The sequence below is a fragment of the Tuber melanosporum genome (genome assembly GCF_000151645.1).
Source record: "Tuber melanosporum whole genome shotgun sequence assembly, scaffold_168, strain Mel28".
Lineage (NCBI taxonomy): Eukaryota > Fungi > Ascomycota > Pezizomycetes > Pezizales > Tuberaceae > Tuber > Tuber melanosporum.
This window is the reverse complement of record NW_003298828.1, coordinates 144,329-169,274: the sequence shown is the minus strand read 5'-3', so window position 1 is coordinate 169,274 and position 24,946 is coordinate 144,329. Positions and strand designations below refer to the sequence as shown.

The window sequence follows — 24,946 nt, the reverse complement described above, 5'->3', positions numbered from 1 at the left end:
TGGGAAAGCAAAAGCAAAAAAGTCCAGGAAAGCTAACGGATACTGATCTGAGGAGGGAAAAAAGGGGGGGAAGCACAATGGAGATTGTATTGCTTTTTACTGAGAATCGGGGTTGAATTAATGGAATCAGGGTGACACTTCTCGTATCTTTTCAACAGCCCGCTCATCCATTCACCCACAATAGAAACCCCCATAACGAAAAAAATGGGGAAAGAAGGAATGAAAAGCAAAAAACGCACTGTATATCAAATGACTCAGTACACTAGACAAACGGACAAAGCAAGCCGACAAACAGAAGGAATAATATACTAGCAACCAGCTCACAGCAAATCAACCAATCGGCAAATAAATAAACGAATACCGAACCCTTCTAACGGTAACCACAAGAACCAGCTAATAATAAAAAGCACGGCGAAGCCTCGTGATCAATCAAGCAACAGTTGCAGGATTGTGCCCCTCACGAGACGATATACTCGCCTGACTACCGCTCGACGCTGGTGCTGATGGCGACGACGACGGCGTAGGGCCGGCATGAATCGAGTGTGCGGCTGTATCCATTTGGCGGCGGGTGTGTTCGTATAGGATTCTGGTATTCGCAACATAGTGTTAGCTCAGTCTTTAGAACGGATTGGGGGGAAGGCACCGGGCGTATTTATGGCGAGGGTCATCTTGTGTCGAAGGGTGAGGGGATATGGAGGGGGTGGTGGAGGGGGCGTATCCGCTGCCGTTTAGGTGGGGGTTTTCCGAGGAATGGAGTCTTGAAACGGTCATTTTGGTTGTTGGTTAGGGTGTAGTATAGGTGGGAGGGAGTTTGGCAGAGGTGGTGGTGTAGTGGGGGTAGGAGGTGGGAAGTAGTACCGGTAGTCGTGATGGCAGGTTTGTTAAATAGTCAGTTTCTTGGTTGACGGCAGGTAGGGGGGGAGTGATACCGGTATCTTATTGTACTCGAGTACGGTATGGTGTCGTCGGAATCGAATATAATGGACAATTGAACATCATTCCCGAGACTCCTTCTCTCCTTCGTTCCCACTTCCTTCCCAAGCAAATCGAAAAGCCTCGGGTACCTTTCGTCCCATATCAGAGAGGTCGCATGAGTGAAGAAGGTAGTGGAACAACAGCATTCCCCACCAAACAATAGGGGAAGTGGGAACAATCATCAACCGCCTAAAATTATGCAAAATTCAAGGCTCTGCATGGATAGTTTCTGAAATCTATGTAGATATCATAATTCCTAGAGGGAATTGAAAGTTCTTGCCAAACGAGTCCCCATCTACAACTGCCGGGTTCGAAATTAACTTAAGTTACCTTCCAATAGCGTGCCTAATAGGGATTTTTGAGTCGTAGCCCTAATTGCTCGAAATAACTGGTATGATACCATAATATTATTATCATAGAGCGAAAATCATATCTAACTTGTATTCCCAAAGCAAGGAAAGATAAAGTGGAGAAAGCAAGACCAGTATATGAAATCATTTTCACCCCAATGCCAAGCTCCAGGTTGATATATAATAAATGTGCGAAAACTCCCTATTATGGTGTGTTGTCCTCACTCGTATGGGATAGGTGTGAAAGATTCAAAAGTCTACCCCCGAATGACTGCGTATGTCGTCCTTCTTCCCCAAGACACCCACTGTCTTTCAAAGAATAAAAATAAGAATACGAGCATAGAGTAAGTCGACATCAACTCCTTCCTTTCCTTCTTCCCGTATATCTAGCTTCTTCCGCTAAAGCTGCCATCGAAAAACGATCCAATCCAATAGGGTAACGCACTGTAGGTTACCGGAATAAAAATGATCAGAGAGGCTCCCATAGCCAGTCTCACTACCCTTTATCATTCAATTCCGCTCTCCCGCCACAGTGGACCCCGCCTTACCAATGCGAACATGGCGAATTTCAACTTTTCCATGGTCTCCCCGTCGACCGTTTCCTTGACGTCCTTGAAACAGAAGGAGTGGGGAAAAAGCAATAAACACGCGAACGTCATGATCGGCAACCGGGTGGTGGGTATGTGGAGGACCCTTTTTCCTGCGCAAATCTTCCCGGCGGGCATTTGTGAAGGGAGGTGAAAAAGAGTAACGGGAGATCCGGTCTTGCACCAGCACTCAAGTACTCGTACTCGTACAGTACTATACTAGATTAGATTCCAGAATATTCTACGAGTATTTGATTGATCAAACAAATTGGGATAAAGTCTTGGCAATGACGATGATCTTCCTAGGTTGTTTACGGGCTAGTACCGGTATCATGCTCGTGTGCTTGCTTACTTGTGTATGATAGGGTTGGGCGAGATGTGGACACATACCGGTACGAGTACTGTTAGGCACTTGGAGGAAGTAACTATGGGGGTGTATGTTCTCAGTATGATTATATTGGGTTGGCTGGGCGCCGAGACAAATGAAGTGAAAGAACCAGGTTTGGTACGAGTGCTAATCTGTGATACGGGTGATTTATTACAAGTATCGCACTAGGATGGGGGATCTAGGAGGTTCTCGCTCTCAAGTCTCCCATGCATGCAGCAAGTGGTAAAATCCAGTCGAGTTAAAAACAAGCCACGTCCGCTCACTCGCGATAATCCCCATCTCGGTCCACATATCCATTGGCCCCACTATCCCCCAGTCCCAATCCCAATTCCACCCCGCCTCATCACATCCCGAGCCTCAATGTCTCCATGACCAGTGTGCGCCCTTTCCCCAATAAAAAGGCGATGATGACTCTGACGAAGATGAGAAATACCTCCCCACCGCCGCTAGAAATCAAGCCCGGCCCAAATAGTCGATAATCCTCCCGACGATCCCAGCGCACCCACCTGGTATCCCGTTGCCATCGGATCTTCAAAGCGCGACTCTCACCCGCATTGGCCGCCAGGGTCCCCCATACTATAGGCTGTCGGTTTCAAGGTTGCCTTCTTTCTTTGTTTTTTGGAGGGGGGGTAGTACAGTACGACGTAGCAAAGGATGGATTAGGTAAGTGATGAACAAGCCTGTGTGCTCAAGTACTCGAGTAGATGCGAGTGAGTGAATATGTGAGTGGATGTTGGGAAACAGTGCGGCAGCATACCTAAGTATGTGCCGGCATTGGGATGGATGGATGGGGTAAGCCAGGCACGTGCCGGGTCAGGGAGGAATGGGGGGAATGGAAGGAGTTTGGTTTTTATGGAATTTTGACACGTCGAGACCATTCTTTTCGTTTTTTCCTGGTTTTTGGTCTAGGACGTAGTCTAAGTTGATCACATTCGTGTTTGGTCCCGCCCCCTAGTCTACCGTGCCTCCATCTGCAAATGGGTGGATGGATATGTTAGATCGGACAAAGGACCATGACAGATTCTACAGGAGTGGGTGTAGGTTGGGAGGCGTGTTTTTGGAACAAGGAAGCCCTGCTCCGGGGAACTGGGATTGGGAATTAAAAAAGAAAGTGAAAAAGTGAAAAAACCCCTCTCGTTATAGCTAGCTAGACCAGGTTATTTGATGCACAGATCCCTAAAATATTACCACCGCTCCACATAAATTGGTATGGTACAAGTCCTCGTACAATACTCGTGCGGGGGGGGGGGAGAAAATGTAATGCCATGTACGCAGACGCCAGTTAAAGTAGCCACCGGAAAAGAGAATGAAATGTGAAAAAGAGGCGTCAAAAGGAAAATATCATGAAAGGATACAAATGTAGAAGGGAACAAAAGTGAATTGACGACCCATATCTAGCAGCCATATACGCCTATAGGAAATAATACACCAGACAACAAAACTTCCCGAATCAAAACAAATGAAATGACGTGAAACATGCGGTGGGGTACGATACAGATGTAAGCATCAACTAGGGAAGTGGGTTGGTGGATCTATCAGTTCGAGTTGGGTTTTGAGAGACGGGTTCGGGGTGACGAGAACCCGCTGGAGTAGTAGTTGCTGCTCTATCCACAGGAAGTGCACGTCCTCTGGTGACAGGGACTCCGCTCACGCGCTCCTCCATTCGGGCGAGTCGGGCTTCTCTCTCAAGAAGTTTGGACTGCAAGTTGGCGACCTGGCTCTTGTAATTGTCCAATTGGCTAGACACGTGTGCCTTGTGAAGTTCCAGGACAGTCGCTGCTGCTCTCCTTTCGAGGAGGACATTTTCGGCCTTCATCTGGTCCAGGTCCTTCCTGAGCTCTACTCCACTCGAGGTTGCGTTCTGGTATTGCTCGCGAAGGAACTCGAACTCTGTCTCTTTGACCTTTTCTCTCCTATCCATCGACTCCAACTTCTTTCGCAATTGCTCCTTCTCATCGCGCAACTGGCCTATGATTGGGAGGGGATCAGCAGCTGAGGACAAATCTGCCTTGGCCTGTTGGATGTCCAAATTTGCTTGCTTCAAATCCTCTCGCAGTCTCGAAACCTCGGAGTCCAGGCGCTTTTCTCTTGCCTCGGCCTTCGACAACGTCTTCACTAAACCGTCCTTCTCAGCTTGGAGAATCATAAAACTCTCTCTCTGCTTCTTGACGGTATCTTGTGTGAGGAGTGCAAAGTTTTTCCATTCTTGCAAAGCCTGCTTTCCCGCGGTCAATGTCTTCTTCAAATCTGCCGGTGCCTATTCGACAGTTAGCCACTAAGCAATCCTAGAGTTAGCGTACTCCGCTTACCATTTTATCAACCACCTCCTCTGTGATATACACCCACGATTTAGGAGGCCCATAGTCCGCGGTGTCGGTTGTTCCAACATCATCTCCATCAACTTGCATTGCTGAACCAGGTAAATGCGCCCCCAGTTCTGTCGGAGGAGTGGATTGGATCGGCGTCGGATCTTTGGCAGGAGTGGCAGTGCCCATTTGTTGGCACGACGAGGAAGGGGTAGGGGAATTAATGGGGCCGGCTATTCTCAAGCGTTTAGTCTGTATTGTTGATGCTGGTGGTGTCTGTCCTGAGGACTGTTTCTCAGCGGATTCACCCTTTATTTGGTTAGCGGTGACCACGTTTTGCGGGGATCAGACAAGAGGATATGTGCAGATACCTCTCGTTTGCGCTTATCGTGTAATTCTGGACTTTGGACTTGAGCTAAACGTTCGAAAATTGGCAGCAACGGGAACCCTTCTAGCTTTGGGGCTCCTGCAATTGGGTTCCTCGAGAGCCACTCAGCAATATTGGGTACTGCGGCAGCGAACGTCGGTTTGTAGGAATCTACTAGTGCTCCTGTATCATGTAGGAGGTTCTTCGTTGTCTCGATATATGTATACAATGCTGGATACTGGGGTTCGGAATCTTTATAACATAGCTCGATATGCTCCAGTGTATTAAGTGAAACAAGGCGGAGAACTGGGGCTAGCTTTCCGACTACAAACAAGCTCTTGCGAGCATTAACTATCTCCGGAACATCCGCAACAAAAGTTGAATCCATAGCGATGACCAAATCTGCGTTCACCTACAATATCTTAGTATCACTGCAATCCTTCAAGAGGATAAGACTCACCGGCACAGCTCCACTCTTACTTGATGGGAGCAGAGCTACCTTACTAAAGCCTCTCTGTTCACTAGCTGAAAGGCGGGGAAGTTGACTAAGTTTGTCGCGACGTGTACAGTGAACTTTGATACCTCGAAAGAATATCTCAAGCATATCCTATAAACCGGGTCAGCTAGGCCGACATTACCAGCAAAAGTCAAACCTTACAATCGTCCCACCAGGGCTGGCCACAATTTCAATCTTGAGAGACAACTCTGATATAGAGTCAAAGAGCTTTTTCAGAAACAAAAACTTTGGGCTCGTCATTATATAATTTTTAGATTCCCTCTCGAAATCCACATCCCTCAGATTTGTCTCCGCGCAAGAGAGGCTGGGGTGAACAGCAATCAAACGGCACTCAGCAGCCAACTTATCCATCTCTCCAGCAAGTTCCTCAGGTGCGGGAAACGGGTGATTTAGGAATTTGTCAATCACTTCAGATTTCGCAGTAATTGCGCTAATATAGGCAGCTCTCTGAGCGACGACTCCATTTGGAGAAGAATCGGTGCCTAATGGTAATCCAAGAAGGTATTCTTCAGCGCCTAAATTTGGCGAACCAAACATCGCCGGACTAGAGTAGTTATTAGAAAATGACCCAGCTCGTTCAGAGCCCAGAGCTAAGGGGGAGTTTCCTAGTGACAGGCTTTCGGATGCACTCCTTGGAGCTTTGACTGGAGCCTTCAATGCATCCCTATGGTTCCTTGCCAACTTTATTTTCTCATCGGTAGCCTTCCGATTTAACAGCAACTTTTCTCTAATCTCCGCCACGGTACGTGGCCGTGGCGAGGGTGCGGGAGGAGCTTTGCCCGTATTTTCTGACATTCTCCCGTCAAATGGCACTTTGTATTGCAGAGCCAACCCGAAGCTGTTTATATGGGTTAACTTAGGGAATGAGCTGAGAAGAGGGTAAGTTATATGACTCACGTGATGAGGAAGATTTGGCGTGTGAGGCTCCGGTCAAAACAGAAGCCGAGTAGGCTGAGGTTGAGCGAGTTACGTAAGGAAGAAAAAGAAAGGGGTCGAATGATTTTTTTAATTTTATGATTAAATTTTTACAAGCCACCGGAACCCTAGCTCTGGCAGCAAAATTCTGGTAGTGTGACTGGTGTGTACTGCGTGTACCGGCACCGGTAGGGGTAGAGGGCCTTGTGGTTTAGGTTGTGGTTTTGTGGGTGGGTGTTGCAGTCGAGGTGAGCTCGCTTGTGCCGCAAAAAGTCGTTGGTGTGGTTTTAGGTTGAAGAACCTCAATTCGCCACAAGTTGCGTGCGCAGCGCGCGCGCGGGCTAGGTGGGGTTATTGCCCGGGACGATCAGGCTTTTCTGACGGCCTTCGGTGCTGTGGGGTATTGAACTGTAACTGTACTGGAACAGGTATGATATTGTATGATGCCAGCACGCAAACACCGGTATCATATAGGGGGGCTTTTGTCGGATAGTTTTTATCTCACGGCGGAGAGTGTAACTCGAATTTTCCAGAAGTCGTGATAGGCACGGTAAGTTTGTCACTACCGATATTTTCAAATACTGGCACTTTATAATGAGGGCCTGAACTCCGTCCGACCCTAGGGGGATATCCACTGACGAAGCTCCCGACTTGCAGGTTGGAAGGTTTGTCGATACGATAATATGCTAACCAATTTCTCAGTCTCCTGTTTCTACTGTGACCCTAAAGAGCTTGATGGGTGCTGGAGCGGGGAATCTAGCTTTAATTGCTCGATATGATCATCTGTGAAGGCCTTCCCTACCTGCCCTTTAATTGGCTGTGCCATACCGTCGCTCGAATGAGGGGTTCTTGAGAGTCGGGGCGGCCATGGTTCGGCGAGAAAGGAGTTTGTTTAAAGAGGGTCATAAGAACATGAAGTTATTTTCTGTCTGCGTGTTTGCGGAGGGATCGAGAATAGATGGTTGGGCTCTCACCTTGGGTCTGGATACCTGCAGGTCCTGGGTTTTGCGCCAGGGGTAAAGGTACTTGTACACCACTAGTACTGACATTTACGCGGGTAAAATGCAGGATTTCTAGTACCGTATTGGTGTTTGCTTGATACGGTACCCACTGTGCGGTTCTGTGCGCGGAGACCAGCAGACAATCGGATTGAGATGGCATTCTCACAATGAAATTGTTAGAGGAAGTGTTGGTGTTTCGTCACGTGAGACGGTTGAGATTACAAAATGATGCGTGTGCACGCGAGTACCGGCACTGCTGTACGAGTATCGTACTGTACTCGTACTTGGTGCTCGCATGGTGGGCTAGACTAGACAAGAGGAGTCCACTATCCACTCGAGTATCATACAAGTATGATACTGTACTCGAGTAACTTAATCAATGATGCTTACTCGATTCCCCTGGAAAGTGTTGATCATACCAGTACCGGTACCCGAGTACTGTACCCTACTACTACCGGTACTCTACTCGAGTACCGATATGCTCCTATTCCCAAGTGCCAGGACTGAAGCAGACAAATTTCCCACCCCGGCAAGAACCTTTATTACATACAAGTAGATCTTGTCAACCCGAAATAGCCTTGGAACTGAAACCGAAACCCTGGTAGTATGGCGGCCTAAGCAGTCTTTTCTAGAGCAGGTCTTAGGAGCCTGCTGGTTCCGGATATTAACCCACCTTCGAATATCATCGATACACTGGGACACCATAGGAACGAAGTGAAGGGTGTTGGAGCTATAATATGACACTTTGCGAGTACTCTACAGTACAGTTTAAAGTTATCTGAGGAGCGGGACCTTCGCCCGTATACTTTCGAGCGAGGCCCAACAAAGCTAGGTGTAGCCGGGACCTAGCAGGTAATCTACTCGCATAGGCGGGTGAAAGCGTGTATCTCCCTCAGATTCGCCGGTCCATGTTATGATACAGCATCCTATGATACTACTGTAACTTAGTAAGGGATTTCTTAGCATCTCTGGCCTCCATGATGCTGTTACGAGTACTTGCGGTTTGTAAGTACTAATACTGTAGAATACAACACCAAATTGTACGAGTAATCACTATCCTTGGAATTTCCGTATACCGGTAAACCCATCACCAATCACCCGCCAGAACCTGGGAATCTAGTGATCGGTCTCTTGTTCCTTCTAATGAGCCAAACTCTCATCCCATCGGACCAACGAACCCTTTTGATCTCCTCGCATTTCAGCCGCATACCCAAACACCAACGATCCTCCAGGTTCACTGCACCTTGAACTCGGATTTTTCGGTGGGGAGGTTTCTCCCATCTCTTGCACCCGCAAAATTAACAAAATTAATTCAATTCCGAAATTATAAATAAATCTATAAACAAAAAAAAAGTTAAAAAAAAAATAGAAAAAAAAGAAAAAGAAAAAGAAAAGAAAAGTCTACAGATTCACCACCACCGCTACCGAAAACGATGTCCGAAACCGATTCCTCATTGCCCTCAAAGCAAGTTCCCCTGGCATCTCTCGCTCCTGGCACCTATGACAACGAACCCGGATTCTTTGTCGCAATTATTAGCCTCCTCTGGCCCTTTTCACCTAGCAGCTCTTCTCTATCCATTTTAGCATCCGAGAAGGATTTTCGCTTGCGTAAGAACCGAGGGCAGGTTAGGGTCAATTTTACTGGTCTCGCAGCGTCGGTAGTGGACCAGACGAAGCTTCAAATTGGGGACCGCGTGATCATCTCGTTGGAAGGGGTCGAGTTTCAACCACTAGACGATGCCACCGAAAGGGATGTTCCATGGGTCGTGGTGTACTCGACTAGATTGGCTATGAAGGTAACTCAACCTTGCTCTTGCAACCCGTACAGGCTTCTACCGTACTAAACGAAACGCTCTTTAGGTGAAGACGACATCCGGCTGGTCCACAATTAACATCGCACCGGATTTGGAGGCATCTCCTACACTCGCAAGCCAGGCCCTTCCGACCACACTAGAAGACACGCGAGCTCTTCCCCCTTCGACACCACTTTCGACCAAGCCGTTCTCGTTTTCAGAGGGCGAGAATGAGTGGAGTACTCCTGGCCTTTTCAAGCGCTCCATAACATGGCTTTCCAACGAGCCGTCATCATCACCACTCCCAACAGAATCACTCTTTGGGGGCGACGATGACTATGACTTGGAGCATAGGAGTAAGCGGCCGAGATTTAGCAACTCATTTCGACTATTAGAGCGGGGGGAGGTTACAGAAGGAGAATCAGAGGGATTAGATGAGGAAATCTCGACGAGAAGCCCCAAGGGCAAGGGCAAACAAGCGCCTAAAGCAGGGACCAGTGGAATGGAACGTGAGGATCAAATCGGGGACGGTAATGTGAGCTCTGTGCGAATTGGTACCTCAGAGGAGATGTCAGTTGATGCAACAGAGGCTGCGGGAGCTGGCAAGACACCAGATCGGCGAATGAGAATTCCCATGCCCCCACCACCCCTGTCTCCTCTGGATACTAGAATGGGTGGAGAAGATATGCCGGATTCGCCATCATTACGCCCTGTTCTGTCCGCCAACCTCCCACTTATCTCCCCATTTATGAATCGTGGATTATCTGGGGCTGATTACATGAGTCTGAACGATACTCCGACTACCAATACCGAGCCCGAAGGAATACCCGTTCCCATAAGCTCTGATATTACTGGCACGACCCCCACTCCTGGTCAAGCTATCTTAACGATGGCGAGGGGGGAGGTGATACCTAAACCGAGCACACCTGAGGCCACCAACTATCTATCCGTTTCGGACCAGCGGAGGGCTTCACTCTCTGATGATGAGAGGCAACTAAGTGATATTGACAGTGAGAAAGATTCGCTCTTTGATGAGCCCTCTGATGGTGAGACTGCTCACCATCTGGCGCAGAGACGAAAGATGAACGCAAGGTTCGCAACCACCTCTCAGCCCTCTAAGCTCAGTATAGAGATCACTTCTTCGAGGATGAGTGAAAATTTCGCAACACCACGCTCAGGGAAACCAAAAACGCCCTTCCTTTATCTGCCCACGCCATCGCCAAAAGTTGAGAAACGTTCCTTGCATTTCCCTACCAGTGCCCTTCCAAAAATCAGTTCGGGTTACTCGGGAACAAATGACGGTTTCGAATTTAGGTCTCCAACTGAAGGGAGGAGGTCCTTTCTGTGGGGAGAGGGGAGAGGGTCATTTCCTAGCAACCTTTCGGCTTACTTTGGCCGTCCGGTGGAGAGCGAGGATACAGGGGTGGATCATGAATCCCCCTCCTCAGAGAAGCACGACAATAACTCTGAATGCCAGTCTTCAGGCAGTAGATCGGTAAATGACTCTAACTCTAATCCAGAAACCGTAGCGGAATCGGATCTGGGCGGTCAACAATCAGACTCTGCCTCTGAGTTCGAGTCGGGTGTTACTACAAACGTAAGCCGCACACATAGAGTCGATTTATGTAATGTTTTTGCTAACTTCTAACGCTGCAGCTATCGGATTTCCCAGCCTTGTGTTCTCTAACTTGGGGCGCGCTGGTTGACATCATCGGAGTGGTAACACGGAGAAAACCTATCCAACGAGCCAAAGGCGGACAAAAAGATTTCTTCATCTCCATGAGATTGGTCGATTCATCAACCCCCTACGGAATAGCAGCCACGGCTCTCAGGCCTCACAAAGAGGCCCTGCCAATTGTGGAAGTGGGGGATGTGGTGCTCCTCCGGGAATTCAAAGTATGGGATCCCGGGCTCGCCTCGTATTTATTTTATTTTTATTTTTATTTGTGCCTTCCTAGCCTTAGATGACTACTAACTAACTAGCGACTGTTGTTCCAGATATCCTCCGTGAAACGTAGCCTTGTGGCTACATCCACATCCAATTCTGCATGGGCCGTTTGGAAAAATCTGGGGAAAGAGAGGGCAGCCGTTGTGTCAGGCCCTCCAGTCGAATACGGCCCAGAGGAGGAAAAATATGTGGAAGGGATTGGAAAATGGTATGGTTCTTTAGATGCAGGCACACGTGAGGATCTTGAGAACGATAGCGGGGATGAGTCGGGGGAGGCTGCGAGCGAGGAATAGATGGTGGATCCGAGAGGCACATTGGGTGCAGGATCAGATAAGGGCTGCTGTCGCGCTTCCGCAAGTACCGGTAACACTGGTGCGGTATGATACAGTACCGCGCAGTGTATAAGATACCGGAGCTACCGGAACTAGGAGAAATTAAATGAATGACGAATCATAAATGAATTCCCCCGCGCATGATGTATGGTGCTAGGGCGAATGGGGTGCAGGTTACCGCGTTCTCCCAGCCTTTTTTATCTTAGATTGCCCAGGCATAGCACATGCGAAAATAGTTTAGCGTTGTTACTTTGAAATGAAAATTTTTATCAGACCATCTGTTAAGTCTAATCGATCCGGATCAGATTAGCAAGTGGAGAACGCGCTTCCTTCTCTGCCCCCCAGAGTGTGAGTCTAACCAAACATGAATTCAGCAAACAGGCAGAGTAAGTCCTCTTAAATGCCCCCCCTTCCATCCCCCCCAATCTCCCCAGTCCGAGAACTCCCTTCACACACATACTACCGAACTCTTTGAATCTTTCTTAAACCCTAGATCCCCCCCCCAACATCTGTTATCCTCTTTCCACACCCTTTCTTGGGGATGCCGCCGATACCAATATCACTTCTCTCGATAAACAGCTTTGCCCCAAGATATTCCTTTTTTCCATCCTGTTATCCCGCTAATCCGCCATCGACGCCGTTGAAACAACTGTCGTAAAAATGTCGGGTGGTTCCATGTCCCCGATTTGTAAGTAGTATCTTGTTTGACGGATTATCACTCGGTATTTCACCCCAACTAACTATTTTCCAAGCGATCTCCTCGCCATTGTCTGCGAGTAGTCCCGGGCCGCCAGCTCTTGCTCCTAGAGCCTCCTCAGTTGTTAGTAACGGTGCTGCTGCTCCGAATACTATTGTTACGCACAAGGAGTGGGTTGTCCCACCACGCCCCAAGGTTAGTCATTCCGGGAATGGTGACAGAGGGATTGGATTAGGTATTGATTTTAGTACTCTAGCCTGGGAGGAAGGCTTCCACTGAGACTCCACCAACGGTAAGCTCTGGTGGTGTAATGCAATAGCAGCGCAAAGCTCACGTTGTGCAGAAGCGAAAGGCTCAAAACCGGGCGGCCCAACGGGCGTTTAGAGAACGCAAGGCTGCTAGGGTCAACGAACTGGAGGACAAACTCAAAGAATTACAGGCCGATCATGAAAGCCACGATCGAGTTTCCAGGGATCAAATCCAGCAGTTAACGGAGGATCATGTGCGTCTGACGAAGGAACTTGCGGAATACAAAATAAGGATGGAAAGTCTCCAGAAAGAACTCGATTTAATCCGGCAATTAAAATCTGAGGATCAAGCGTCGAATTCAGTTGCTCAAGTTGCATCGCCGGCCCCATCTTCGGGCCGTGACACCTCCTGTGGAGGGAATTGTACCTGCACAGATGAATTAGATCAGCTGCTGTGTGTCAAGAAGACCGCTGTCACTTTGAGCGCTTCGTCTGTCCCACTCCGCCGCAGGAGCGGACAAAAAAACCCACAGCCTTCCCCAGAAAGCAGCCGAGTTTTAGATCCTACAGGCTGTGGTCGATGCTCGAGAGAAGGGTTATGTGCTTGTATGACTGAAATTGCTGCAGCAGGACCTTCGATAAAAAGGCCCACGTCTCCTAGTCAGAATACACCGAAGCGTACTCGCACAGGGGATTATGCCGAGCACGGTTCTAAGGAGCTCGAGATTGACTTTACAGATGCATATTTGACTAAATCAACACCAAATCCTCCGATCACTCAGATGCCGGACCCCTGTGGGTTTTGCTCGGATGGGACGCCTTGTGTTTGTGCCGAGGTTGCGAACTCCTTGATTGAAAATGATGACTCTGAGGAGAACCACAGCACCAAGTTACCACCTTTAAGAGATGGACATGGCTCGGTTTTAACGAGTCATACTCAGCAAGGGCTCGAGAGACCTGTAGCTTTATACCCCCCGATGAATACTAGTGCTGTGAAACTCACTTCTCGGCCGAGCGGTTGCCAACCCGGAGGCTGCGCGCAATGTCAGAACGACCCATTATCAACCCTGTTCTGTCAATCGGTGGCTACGAAAATGGATGGTGCCGAAAAATCAGGGTGCTGTAGAGGAGGCTTATGTGGTGGTGATATTGGAGGCTCAAGGCCAAGTGTTGGCGACAGCAAAGAGAAGGGAAAAGTCGATGAAGGTGCCTCGGAGAAGGGAACGTTCATCCCCTGCAGTGCAGCATACCAGACACTCTCCCGCCATCGCGCATTCGAGGATGCAACGACTGACCTGGGCAGTCTTGTTCGTCCTCTAATGGTACGGAGTCTGGACGGAAGTTGCCCTCAGATTGAGGTTTCAAGTATTCGGGAGGTACTCAGAAGGCTAGATAGAGGGTTTGGCTCGGATGCGGGCAAGTATACGAAATAATGAATGGCTAGAATGGTTCCGGGGCGCGGCGTATTCGGCTTTACTCTTATTCTTGCTTGGGGATTTTTTGTGGATATTTATTATGATAGCAGTGCGATCTTGAGGTCCTGTGTTTGGGATGAACGATCAGTCTCTCCTGTGCAGCACTGTACGAGTACAGTATCCTGCAAAGCCGGCAGCAAGGCATGTGCAGAGATACGACATGTGACTTTGCGGTATCGAGGTGGGAAAATAAAATAAATAAAAAAGTAATAAAAAAGAGAGAAGAAAATTTAAGGCAGTGTACCGGTATCATAACTGGGTTATTAAATTTCTATCGCCAAGGTGGAGTCATTTTTCAGAATTCTAACCTCTCGCAATGGGGCCATCGTATTTAACTATCCCGCAATTAATTCCCGCAAACCACCAGAGATGGAACAGGTCATTTTTTTAGATTGTTGATCACCATACTCGGTTAAATCGCGGCAGGAACAAGTGGGGCATAATCTTGTCTAAGTTATATGGCGAGCCTTCATTAGTAGCCAGAGGAATAAGGAGAGCAAAATATTGAAGTGTCTTAACTTACGAGAGAGGACTTGGGTGAGGATTTTGTCAGACCAAGTTAGTTATCATACAAGTAACTTAGAGCAGAGCAGTCTTGCCAACAATTACGATACCGGTAACATACTTACCATGCTGCGCCCTTGGAATATGGAATTTGAACGAAACATCCACTGGCCGGCTTGCGATACGGGTAACCATCTTCCTTCCTCCCTTTCGGGGTAACTTTATTTTTCCTTTCGTTGCGCAAGGCATCTGTTCTCACTAGAGTCATGAGCTCTACTAGCCCAGTGCGGTGCCGCAGGGCACACACAAGGACGACACTAAATCATCGGTTTTGGAGATGAGGAGAAACTTATCATACGAACGTTGCGATAACTTGTGCGATGGTCCAGCCAATCCATCAAGAGTCCACACGGGGCAGAAACCACAAACCCCCATAATTCGACCAAAGTCCCATCAGACCGAGTGAGAGTTTGTGACCACTACACTCCCGCCAAGATTCCCCTCTCGGCCCGATATCGCACGCTTCCCGCCCACGACCTGGTGTGCTTGTGGTGGCCTCCTCCGAATATCATGACTTACCCCCGCCAGTATAGTGAATGAGAAATGGTATCGTATCATTTTTCGTAGGAGCCGGATTGGAGCGAAGTTAAGGGCAACTCCCCCCCCAGCTGCTACGGATGGGTAGACACGGTAGGGTTATAGGGGATACCGATATCCCCGATATGTTGTTATGGCAGTTGAGGATTGGGGGGGGGGCTTCGGCGGAGAAGTGGGGTTTAGTGCTGAGCTTCGGCATCCCGGGATTGGTACGCTTAGGGCTTCGGTTATCCTGCCTTCTGACAAGATTATTGTTTTTAGATATAGGGTGCTCGAGCACACCCCCTGCTGTGCAATATCATGACCGTAATGTGTGATTTATAGTCCAACTACCGTAATTCCGAATGATCGGATACTATGCTCTACCTACCATTGGAGATGTCACGCCCCCTCCGGCAATCCTAATGCTGCTTCCTATTTCCCTAAACGACTGAACGACTCCCTCCCTCCCCCACACTATCCTCTCTGCCTCTTTTCCGGTGAAGGAGGTCTTAGACGGACCGGAAAGTAGTTACATATGATAGCACAGCATTCGGCTAGGAGTATTCGAGACTCCACGGCATGCGCTGCACCACAATGGGCGCCTTAACTCGCTATCATGATGACTCCACCTTCCCCAGAAAACAACTCACAAGGTATCACTCGACTTCCCTCACTCCCACAATCCACGGTCATGCCCACACACCTCATCTCCGGAAACGAAAAGGAACAAAAAAAACAAGAAATAAGTTATTCCGCACCAAAACAGACAACAGGATATACTCGCCCGGCTTGCACACCCCCGTACCGACTTCACCCTGGCTGAGCGCTCCTTTTCGGGCCGGGCTAACTTATGATACTACTTATACCATGACAGGGGGAGAACGCTGCCGGTGCGGTTTGGAACATCACAGGCGGCGCGCTGAGCGAGATTTTGCGCGATATTATACGACGCTCGTATCATATGGTTGGTACTGTACCGGAGTGAGTAGGGAGTATCACGGTAGTTGTGTTCTGCCAATAAATTGCCAGATAGCACACGGCACAGACATGCATATGCAAAAACTAGGTAACTGGGCCTATCGTGGCAGGCTTGGTAACAACGACATTCCCGATCTAGGGGTAGGACGGGTAGTTGGATTTTGATGTTTTTTGTATAATATATATATACATACCCCTAGCTAATCGGCTGAAGTTAATTTGGTGATAAATTGGAATGCTCGGTGCAAAGCACTGGGACTTGATTTGCTTATTTAATTTGAAAAGATACGGGGTGTTTGCCACGAATGATATTCTACACTCTCAATTCACCCCCCCCCGGCGAGCAGGCTGTCAAAGGTTTAGAACCACATCCTGGCAACTGACTTTGCTATCCTTCACCACTCCCGCCTCTCTGAGCACGTCGAGGGTCTTATTGAGGTCGTTCTCGTCAACCTCTCGCACGTCACTTGCAAACTTTACGGTGCCTAGCCATTCCCGGGCATCTTCTTTAGAATAATCCAGGTGTGCTGATATGTACTCCACCGCCTCATCTTCGTGGTCGCTAAAGTAGGCGATTCCTTCGTTCACCGCTTCTAGGAACAGACTAACGGTAGCAGTTGGTAGGCTATTCGAGGCGACGATGTGCCAGGATGGCCAGGGTGTGTATATTTCGCCGAGTTTTTTAACCTCGTTAGAGTCGTAGTATTTTCTGTGAAAGTCAATCACTGGAAGACATAGGTTAAGGTATGGGTTGTCAAGGGGAGGTTACTTAGAAGTGTAGTGTTCCCACATAAAAGCATCCGCCTTCCCAGCTGTAGGTGTTTTCCACGAGCGTCAGCTCATGATTCCCCTTCACCCAGTCCTTCCAAAAATCAAATCATCTATGGGAAAAAACGAGAAAAAGGAAGAAAAGAACACAAACAATTAACTCCATCCCTCAACCCCTTGAAATCGTCCAAGATCACAAATTCAAACGGCTCCTTCCCCTCTCTCAACCACCCATGAGCCTGGGCTAGCACAAACCCCATAACATAGCTTCCGCTCCCAATCCTTGAAACTCCCAACTTCCCACCGGCTAGTTTCTCCACGTCGTCAATCCCTTGCTGCGTCCCCGTGGAAATCGCCCAGCACAGCGGCGTGGCAACGTACTTGCCTGCTATCTTGAAGTCGCTGTTGCCATTCGCGATCGCCGAGATCCAGCCTTCGGTTAGGCCAATTGCGATGGAGATTTCGCCCGAGGAGAGGGACTTGACCATGTGCCCTGTGCCCGACGGAAAGGGTATCAAGGTGACCGAGAGGGAGCGAGAGGCGAAGAAGCCATGGGCCTCGGCGAAGTGGAGGGGGGTAGAGAAGTGCTCTGTAAGTTGTCAATTTGTTAGCACTTTATGGATATACACCCGTGAAAGGGGAGATAAGGGGTAGCTAACCGGGAACATATCCTATTTTGATACCCATTTTCCTAAAGATGAGGTCGTGATTGGTGTTTTGATAAGGATTTAGAGCTTCAGATTTGAAGCTTCGACAAGTTGGTTGGATAGTAGACTATGGCATGCTGGCTTTCTGCTACTGCATGGCAGCGGGGTTGCAGCCGGTATTATCGCGAGGCTTACTAAATTTTACATCACTCCTCCTCTAGACTCCTCCCTAGATCGGAGTACCGGTATTATTCACTAGTAAAACAACGGGGACCCCACTAGGCATCTAAGGATGTAATGTGTGCCCAAAAACTGGGTGATTTTTCCATTACGGCAGCATATACTCTATGTGAGCAGAAATCTATAGGTTCGGGTGAGTCGTCGGGCAGAAACTATCCAGACAGCAGCTGCACCGAGTGATAAATGGTGACGCAAGCTATCCCTCCAAATCTATATCCGGAACAGAGGATCGTAAATCACACTCTATAGCCCGGGTAGCACCAGATGTACCTCTAAACCGCGGATTTACGGACCCATACAGCAGGCAACCATATTATTCATTCTGCGAAACTAGAGCATGAGCGCTGGAGCTACAACTCGTGAACAGAATTAGAGGAGATAGCATTAGTGCAGGACCTGATCACTCCGGAACTACCTCCCCCTACCGGTCCGACATTATGGTAACCACCACGGCCTTGTAACCCATCATCCGCTACTACAACACTTTCAGGGGAAGCTGGTAATGCCGGAGGGTTTAAATAACGAGACGATGGCCAAAAGAGTGCTCGTAAACGCCCCAAAGCGAACGTAAATGGCGTAGTAATCTCAACCGTATTTCTACCACTTGTCATGGAGGTCTCCACCAGCCTCCCCGTATAAGCCGCTTTCCCGAAAGGGGCATGGTAGGGGAATGAGTAGGATGGGCTAAGATTATCTACAGACCTGAGGTGGCGCTCTTCGTTAATCTAACCCTTAAGGAAAGCTAGTCTTTTTATTAGTCCACGTCATTTTAGTCTCGGGTATCGGAGCATACTCGAGTAGAGAGCAATGACTACTATGCATATCTCTTAATTCGAGACCCATGCTCATCAAGGACAGGCAGAACGAGAAGTGAGGAGTGCAACAGCATGTCACACAGAGGAGGTACGAGGAGTGCTAGTCTAGATGTCCGTCAATTCTTTTATCGATCCTTCAACTCCTACGAACCTATGCTAAGGGCCGGAAGGAGCAAAAAATCTACAATAAGCCATGAGAGTGACACTTCTGCAATGGAAGAACTCCCATTTACTCTCATCTGGGGTCAAAACTGGCGCTACCGTACGAGTCATGCTTTGGGCTATCTGTATGTGCACCGATGGATCAAAAGGGTTCAAAAAGAAATGATTTGGGCGCGATTCGAACGCGCGCTCTTTCGAACTACGGATTTTGATCAGATAGACCTAAACGTAGCGCCTTAGACCACTCGGCCACCAAACCACATGAGACATTGATCTCTTGCGATATATTCACATTTATTGTGTTATTCACATAGAATGCTTGTCGACATGACCATTAAATTTCTCCCTCCCTCCCCGAACACCATAATCAAACTAAACCCAAACAAGCATTTGCCCTATACCATTTCTAGAGGCATATGAGGTCTCTGTTCTGTAATTCGATGTATGAATATTATCATAGATGACTCTTGTCCCCAGAGTCGTTGAACCACTGGGTTAGGGGTATCATAAATGCAGCTGCTTAGCACGTTCAGTATCCTACCCCGAGCCGGCGCACCGCTTATACTGGCGACAGCGTCTTCGCAATCCCTTAGTCTACTCCTTTCCAGTGCGATAACCTCACCACTTCCCTGAACTCACCAGACCTTTCACAGAAACAGTTCCTCGCTATGCGGTTGCCCACAATACTCGGAGCTGCTGTTTTGGCATCCTTTACCTCATCTGTTGCTGCCACGGCCCTTACATACAAGCTCGCCCCTAACGAGAGACAATGCTTCTACTCAACCGCTGACAAGAAAGGGTCTAAGGTGGCCTTTTACTTTGCTGTAAGATTTTTCTCCCGCGGCGCTCAGGTCTTTTTCCCCCAGTCCTAACCGTTTAGAACAGGTTCAATCGGGTGGTTCTTTTGATGTCGATTACAAAGTGACGGGTCCGAACGAAAAAATTATTCTTGATGGGTCCAAGGAGAGGCAGGGTGATTTTGTCTTTACCGCGAACGAGCCCGGAGAATATAGCTTCTGCTTCTCCAATGATATGTCTACATTTGCCGAGAAGATGGTGGACTTCGAGATTGCTGTACGAGCACTGTTTTCCTGTTTGTCCTAGCTCTACTTACAGGTACCCAGGTCGAGAACGAAGCTCGAGCTGAGCTCCCGTCAAAGCAAGGTACCTCCCCCGAGCATCTTTCATCCCTCGAGGAGTCACTTTTCAAGCTCTCTGGTCAACTCTCCACCATCTCCCGTAACCAAAAGTACTTCCGCACCCGTGAGAACCGCAACTTCAGCACCGTCCGCTCAACCGAATCCCGAATCTTCAACTTCTCGGTTATTGAGTCCCTTATGATGGTTACGATGTCGTGTCTCCAAGTCTTCATTGTTAGGTTCTTTTTCCAAGGTGCACGCAAAGGTGAGATAACCCCCTTACTTCTCCCCGTACAAGCCCCTTAATCAACTCACGAATCTTCGTGTTCGGTTTTGCTTGCCCCTTTCGCCACTCTCATTCCGCTAAAGCATATAGCAGGTTATGTGTAAATGGGACGTGCATATTTTTCTTTTTTCTATGGATGATTTTATTTGTATTACAACAGATATTTTTTCAGTCAATGGAGTTGTGATATCAAAAGTCCGTACGAGCCATTCCGTTATGACATGTTTTGCTGGGTTAGGAAATACTCGTATATTCTGGTGGGTTGTGAAGTGTGCAAACGACCGGGTATGATAGCATGCTTTTTTGGTTTTTTTTTCTTCCAATACGGTCACAGCGCTAGGCAGTGTTCGTTTTAACGGGGAGTTCAAAAGTAATTGACATTCAAGGGAACACATCGGGCATCTGCTATCCAACAAGAAGAATAAAACGCTAGTCACGACGGGGGGAGGGGTGGTGGGTATCATTAGTGAATATCTTTACAGAAGACCATCTATGCATGCAGAAAGAAATCCTTTCTATGATATAATGGAAAACAGGGACCACCGCAATGATGCCGCACAACAAAGAATAGTGAGGTAAATGAGATACCTGCCCCTCATAGCATAACGACGGAACTCAATCGACCCAACACCCCTTCCCATCCCCTCCCCCCCAACTCCAGAAATGTTGCAATGTCCGAGATAGGTGGCAACTCGAGACCGCCGAACGAAGAAAGGAGCGAACGAACGATGAAAAGGCGCAACAAACCTATACAGCACGTTAAAAAACAAGGATCAAACACAGACGACACACGAACCAAAAGAAATAAATAATAATAATAAAAAATACAAGAAATTATGGAAAAACAAATGAAGAATATGAAAAGAATTTACATCCAATCAACTTCCTCCCCTTCTGGTAAATACGGTATCTCAATCAACCCGGAACTCTATCTCTGAATAATACGCCTGCGAGAAATAAATGGTTAACCAAACGAAGCAGTATAATACATGACTCCACCGATCTTTTTTTTCTTCTTTCTTTCTTTTTTTTTTAGTTTTTTCCCTCTATTAATTGTAGTTTGTAGTAAGTAGGCGGGCATACACTTGTCCTCCTTGCAAGGGAGTATATATAAATATATATGTATGTGCGCCCACCTACCTACCAAGATAATACTACACCCCATCTAAGTTCAATTGCTCACATTTATTCCCTAACTTGGACACCTGCAAGAACACGTCTGTGCCGTAGCCGTCGAGACTGTGCAATTCCAGACTACCGGCCCAGTACTCGGCGTACACCCTGCTCATGGGCAGGCCCATTCCCAGTCTAAGGTTCGGTGGCCGAGAGGTCAGTCTAGAGAGGGAAGTGTCCATGCTCTCCCTGCGGGAGTGCGTGTGCGCCGTTTTCTGCAGCTCCTGCAGCGTGGCGGCCATCTTCGGTACCTGGGAGAAGTTCTGGAGGTAATTGATTGCGCGGGGCCCCTTGGCGAAGGACCATAGGTGAGCGAGTTCAGCTATGGGTATTCCACCACCTTGGTCGGAGACGCGAAAGATTATGTGTTGTTTCGTATGGCAGATTAGGATTTTGATGGGTGGGAGGGAAGTGGAAGACTGGCTGTGGTGGTCGATGGTGGCTTGGATGGAGTTGCGCAGGAGCTCGCCGATTATGTATTCCAGGTGGGAGGGAATGTATGGAAATGTCGTGTCCAGGCGGCCCTCGATTTGGATCTCGGGAATGGGCGAGGTGGAGCCGTTGGCCTCCCGAGCGAGTTCTAATGTGTGCTTGCCGACTTGCTCGACGACTTCTCGCGCGTTGCAGCGGAGGAAGACCTCGCCGACGAAGTCGTGGGGCTGGTTGCTCACGGAGTCGGGGAAGTGGAAGGGGGAGTTGAAGGTGTCTGTTAACGCTAGGTGTTGTTCGGCTATGACTCTTCTAGAAATTCTCTAATGCGGGGGTTCAGCCGCCGAGTGATCCAAGATATATAGAAGGAGGGGAACGACAGGGTTTCCACATACACTCCGAAGAATAACATTCATAAACCTGTCCAATTCATGCGACGGTACCAAATCATTACACTCCAGCACGCCCATAGCGAGACTCGGTATGACGGTAAGATGCTCTTGCAACGCCGTCTTGACAATTTCGCAGAACTTCTCGTTATCCTCGAGACTCTTAATCTCGGGGATCCTACGGAAGGACTCGAAGGCTTTATAGTACAGCTCGTACACCTCCGATAAATGCCTATTCGTGACGACCACGTACGGCAGCTTCTGCATATCGCGGATGCGATGGGCTATGCGCAGGGGGAGCTCGGTGCGCACATAGTTTGCCGAGTCTATGATCTTCTTCTCGTCCAAGTTGCGCCCGCCAAAGAAGACTAGTTGGCGGAGGGATATGGGGCGGGCTGGCTGAGCTACGTAGGAGTCCAGGACTCCTGAGGCACGCCAGCGGGGATTGTGTTGAATTGAGGAGAGGTGTCGAGCATTGATCTTGGTCGTTATGGCGGCAGTGATTGGGATGACTTGGGAACGGAGTATTTTTGCATGTGAGCCGACAACAGCTTGGGTCAAGGACGATTCTAGCGAGCTGGCGCACTGTCGCATTCGCGACGAGACCTGAAGGATTGTAGACATCCCCGCGTAAATGCCATTGATCAATGGACAGGTTAGGGAAGGGGGGGGAAGAGTGGAGTGGGTGAGGAGGTGGTAGGTATGATAGGAAGGACGAGGAAGGTCGAGTCCGTGAAGGGTGTGTACGAGTAGTCCTCTGTGCTCTGCCGAGTCACGGGAGTTGGGTAACGTTCATGACAAGTATCATACCACCATCGATGGCACCGTTAACTTAAGTGCGGGTTTGGGTTTCGAAACTCTTGAGGGTACCGTGCCACACACTTACCCTAGGGTTAAGTTATGTACCGCTGGGCACGACGTGGGGCATCCTTGGTGCAGAATGCCGAGTTTGTTCGACATAGTACGATAGTTCCCCGCACAAACTTTTTTTACTCAATGCCCGCGAATTCGATAGAATGGGTAAAGTATCGTACAGTACAGTACTATACCGATATGATGCTCGAGCACAGTTCCGGCACTATACTATGATACCAGTCTACTCGTACGATACCCACTGCCCGCCATAAAACAATTCCTGTCAGTCAAACCAGATGGAGTACTCGGGTATGGACGTTAGTGATGAGACGGACAGGGGTTTTTGTGTCTGGGCGCTCATACTGTCAGAGGGAAAAAATTATTTTAATTTGGTAGGTGTCATCACTCACGTCCATACCCGAGTACTATGAAAGAATGGAATATATATCCAATACCTACCACCAGTAATAGAATAGATACGTATCCTGACCCAGTCCATACCGTATACCAAAATAGGGGGGAATAAAAGATTTATCCATTCTTTAAGGATTGTCTCAGAGCAATTGACGGATCCCTGATGCCTGTGGACTAACAGATTTACCAAGTCAAGCTGCCATAAAATAGTTCGGATAGGTCCTCATGCCAAGAAAATCGAGAGGGAGAAAACACCTCCATAATTCAAAGTTTGACCCAAAAAAGTTGAAGTGAAGATTTAGAAAATTTTCTGCAGGGTTCGAGTAATTCCCAAATCTTTCTGTGACCTTCTCCAATCTCTTTTAGTCTATGCTTGAAGGATTTTTAAAGAGACAAGCAAGAGCACGTAAAAAAAAAAATTGAAAAAAAATTTGTTGTTCACCGAGATGTGAAATCCTATGGATTGTACGGTACCGGTATACCGGTATATATATCTTTTTGCCAAGAATGGTATTGTAAAGGCATCTTCCTATTTTTCATGGTGTTTGAAGGTTTTTCCATTAAATTTTACAATAGTTGCACTCCATAAAATTTACTCTTGTGGCCGAGTTGAAGATGGACACCAATAGTGGCATTCCCATTGAGAATGTCCAACTCCAGCTCGGCCACGGGAGTACGAGTAGTTATTGGGTAGCGTATTCTGTTATGGCGGGCAGTGAGTACCCATGCTATCGTGTTCGCGGGCATTGTCTTAGTTTTTCCTTTTTTAATTTTACACGGGTGAGGGGTAAAAGTGCAAAAAGGATACCAGTTATCATATGATACCCCGCGCTGATTTATTTCGAATCCAGCTTACCGGTTTCGACATGACCGAGCTCTTCTCGTACAAGTACGAGTAGGAGCACCGCAGATCTCTGTCGCTGCTAGATCTATTTAATTAAGTTGGAGGCTGGGGGGCGTGACGCTCTACCGGTATCACGGTTGTGAACCCGAGGCGTGGGTTTCGGGGCGAATAAGCTCACTTGTAATAGTGGTGTTTCGGACTTGGCAGCCCTGGTATGGATCTAGGATGCATCAGTGCAATGAGTTCTTGGAGAGCTGTGAGCGAATCCCCAGGAAGATGGGGAATCCGAAAGACCCATGGCTTAACCAAATTTTGCACCATGGCGGGCTAAACTAGTTTACTTGGGCTTCGAAACGTCAAATGCCTGGCAAGGAAATGGATGGCGGTTCGAGTGAGCTCCTATGACGGATGCCCGAATCGAAATACCTTTCGGGGTGGGTTCGGGGAGCAGGGAGGGGGCGAAGGAAACTCCGCATGAAGTGTTTTTTTGGAGGGGGGGGCTAATTCCAGTGGCTACTGTACCGTAAAATATTATAGTTATTAAGGCTACTCGTGAAAAAGAACATGCTGGGGACTAAGCTATTCAGGGGCATAATGGGACAAAGCGATTTTCGACTTTCCTTTAGAAGGACCCGCCGTGCCAGCACCGGTATCGGTACTAGAATAGGAGACGGCCAGAGAGGGGTAAATTACCAGTATATCTACCACCAAGGTCACAAGGGCTACATCCCGTGGGGAAATCTTGCTGATAAAGCACTTGGGAGTCTTGATGCGACACCTGAACAATGCTATAAATTAAAGAATAGTCAGCACGGCCTAAAGAAA

The 24,946-nt window shown here is 48.2% G+C and overlaps 7 protein-coding genes; 4 read left to right on the top strand and 3 right to left on the bottom strand.

The window, feature by feature from the left end:
* Window positions 1–3,810: 3,810 nt before the first annotated feature.
* On the bottom strand, window positions 3,811–6,323 carry GSTUM_00003368001 (uncharacterized protein; the record flags this gene model as incomplete). XM_002836966.2 has 5 exons in its annotated part: window positions 5,632–6,323; window positions 5,434–5,580; window positions 4,978–5,385; window positions 4,610–4,915; window positions 3,811–4,557 (listed from the first exon to the last, which is right to left on the bottom strand). Exons 1-5 carry the CDS (start codon window positions 6,283–6,285, stop codon window positions 3,811–3,813), a joined length of 2,262 nt encoding a protein of 753 aa, XP_002837012.1. The 5' UTR covers window positions 6,286–6,323.
* A 574-nt stretch (window positions 6,324–6,897) lies between these two features.
* Window positions 6,898–7,777, top strand: GSTUM_00003367001 (uncharacterized protein; the record flags this gene model as incomplete). XM_002836965.2 has 3 exons in its annotated part: window positions 6,898–6,955; window positions 7,108–7,366; window positions 7,474–7,777. The coding sequence occupies exon 3, from the start codon at window positions 7,574–7,576 to the stop codon at window positions 7,775–7,777; it is 204 nt and encodes a 67-aa protein (XP_002837011.1). The 5' UTR covers window positions 6,898–6,955; window positions 7,108–7,366; window positions 7,474–7,573.
* Window positions 7,778–8,839: 1,062 nt separating this feature from the next.
* Window positions 8,840–11,440, top strand: GSTUM_00003366001 (uncharacterized protein; the record flags this gene model as incomplete). Its single annotated transcript, XM_002836964.1, has 4 exons — window positions 8,840–9,202; window positions 9,267–10,796; window positions 10,856–11,095; window positions 11,198–11,440. The coding sequence occupies 4 exons, from the start codon at window positions 8,840–8,842 to the stop codon at window positions 11,438–11,440; spliced, it is 2,376 nt and encodes a 791-aa protein (XP_002837010.1).
* Window positions 11,441–11,920: 480 nt separating this feature from the next.
* On the top strand, window positions 11,921–14,137 carry GSTUM_00003365001 (uncharacterized protein). XM_002836963.2 has 4 exons: window positions 11,921–12,167; window positions 12,232–12,371; window positions 12,433–12,468; window positions 12,520–14,137. The coding sequence occupies exons 1-4, from the start codon at window positions 12,140–12,142 to the stop codon at window positions 13,855–13,857; spliced, it is 1,542 nt and encodes a 513-aa protein (XP_002837009.1). The 5' UTR covers window positions 11,921–12,139; the 3' UTR covers window positions 13,858–14,137.
* A 2,099-nt stretch (window positions 14,138–16,236) lies between these two features.
* Window positions 16,237–17,489, bottom strand: GSTUM_00003364001 (uncharacterized protein). XM_002836962.2 has 4 exons: window positions 17,388–17,489; window positions 16,883–17,317; window positions 16,730–16,772; window positions 16,237–16,669 (listed from the first exon to the last, which is right to left on the bottom strand). The coding sequence occupies exons 1-4, from the start codon at window positions 17,413–17,415 to the stop codon at window positions 16,312–16,314; spliced, it is 864 nt and encodes a 287-aa protein (XP_002837008.1). The 5' UTR covers window positions 17,416–17,489; the 3' UTR covers window positions 16,237–16,311.
* Window positions 17,490–19,225: 1,736 nt separating this feature from the next.
* GSTUM_00003363001 (uncharacterized protein) lies at window positions 19,226–20,212 on the top strand. XM_002836961.2 has 4 exons: window positions 19,226–19,416; window positions 19,478–19,666; window positions 19,717–19,996; window positions 20,111–20,212. Exons 1-4 carry the CDS (start codon window positions 19,261–19,263, stop codon window positions 20,119–20,121), a joined length of 636 nt encoding a protein of 211 aa, XP_002837007.1. The 5' UTR covers window positions 19,226–19,260; the 3' UTR covers window positions 20,122–20,212.
* Window positions 20,213–20,363: 151 nt separating this feature from the next.
* Window positions 20,364–22,684, bottom strand: GSTUM_00003362001 (uncharacterized protein). XM_002836960.2 has 2 exons: window positions 22,015–22,684; window positions 20,364–21,942 (listed from the first exon to the last, which is right to left on the bottom strand). The coding sequence occupies exons 1-2, from the start codon at window positions 22,630–22,632 to the stop codon at window positions 21,172–21,174; spliced, it is 1,389 nt and encodes a 462-aa protein (XP_002837006.1). The 5' UTR covers window positions 22,633–22,684; the 3' UTR covers window positions 20,364–21,171.
* Window positions 22,685–24,946: the final 2,262 nt, after the last annotated feature.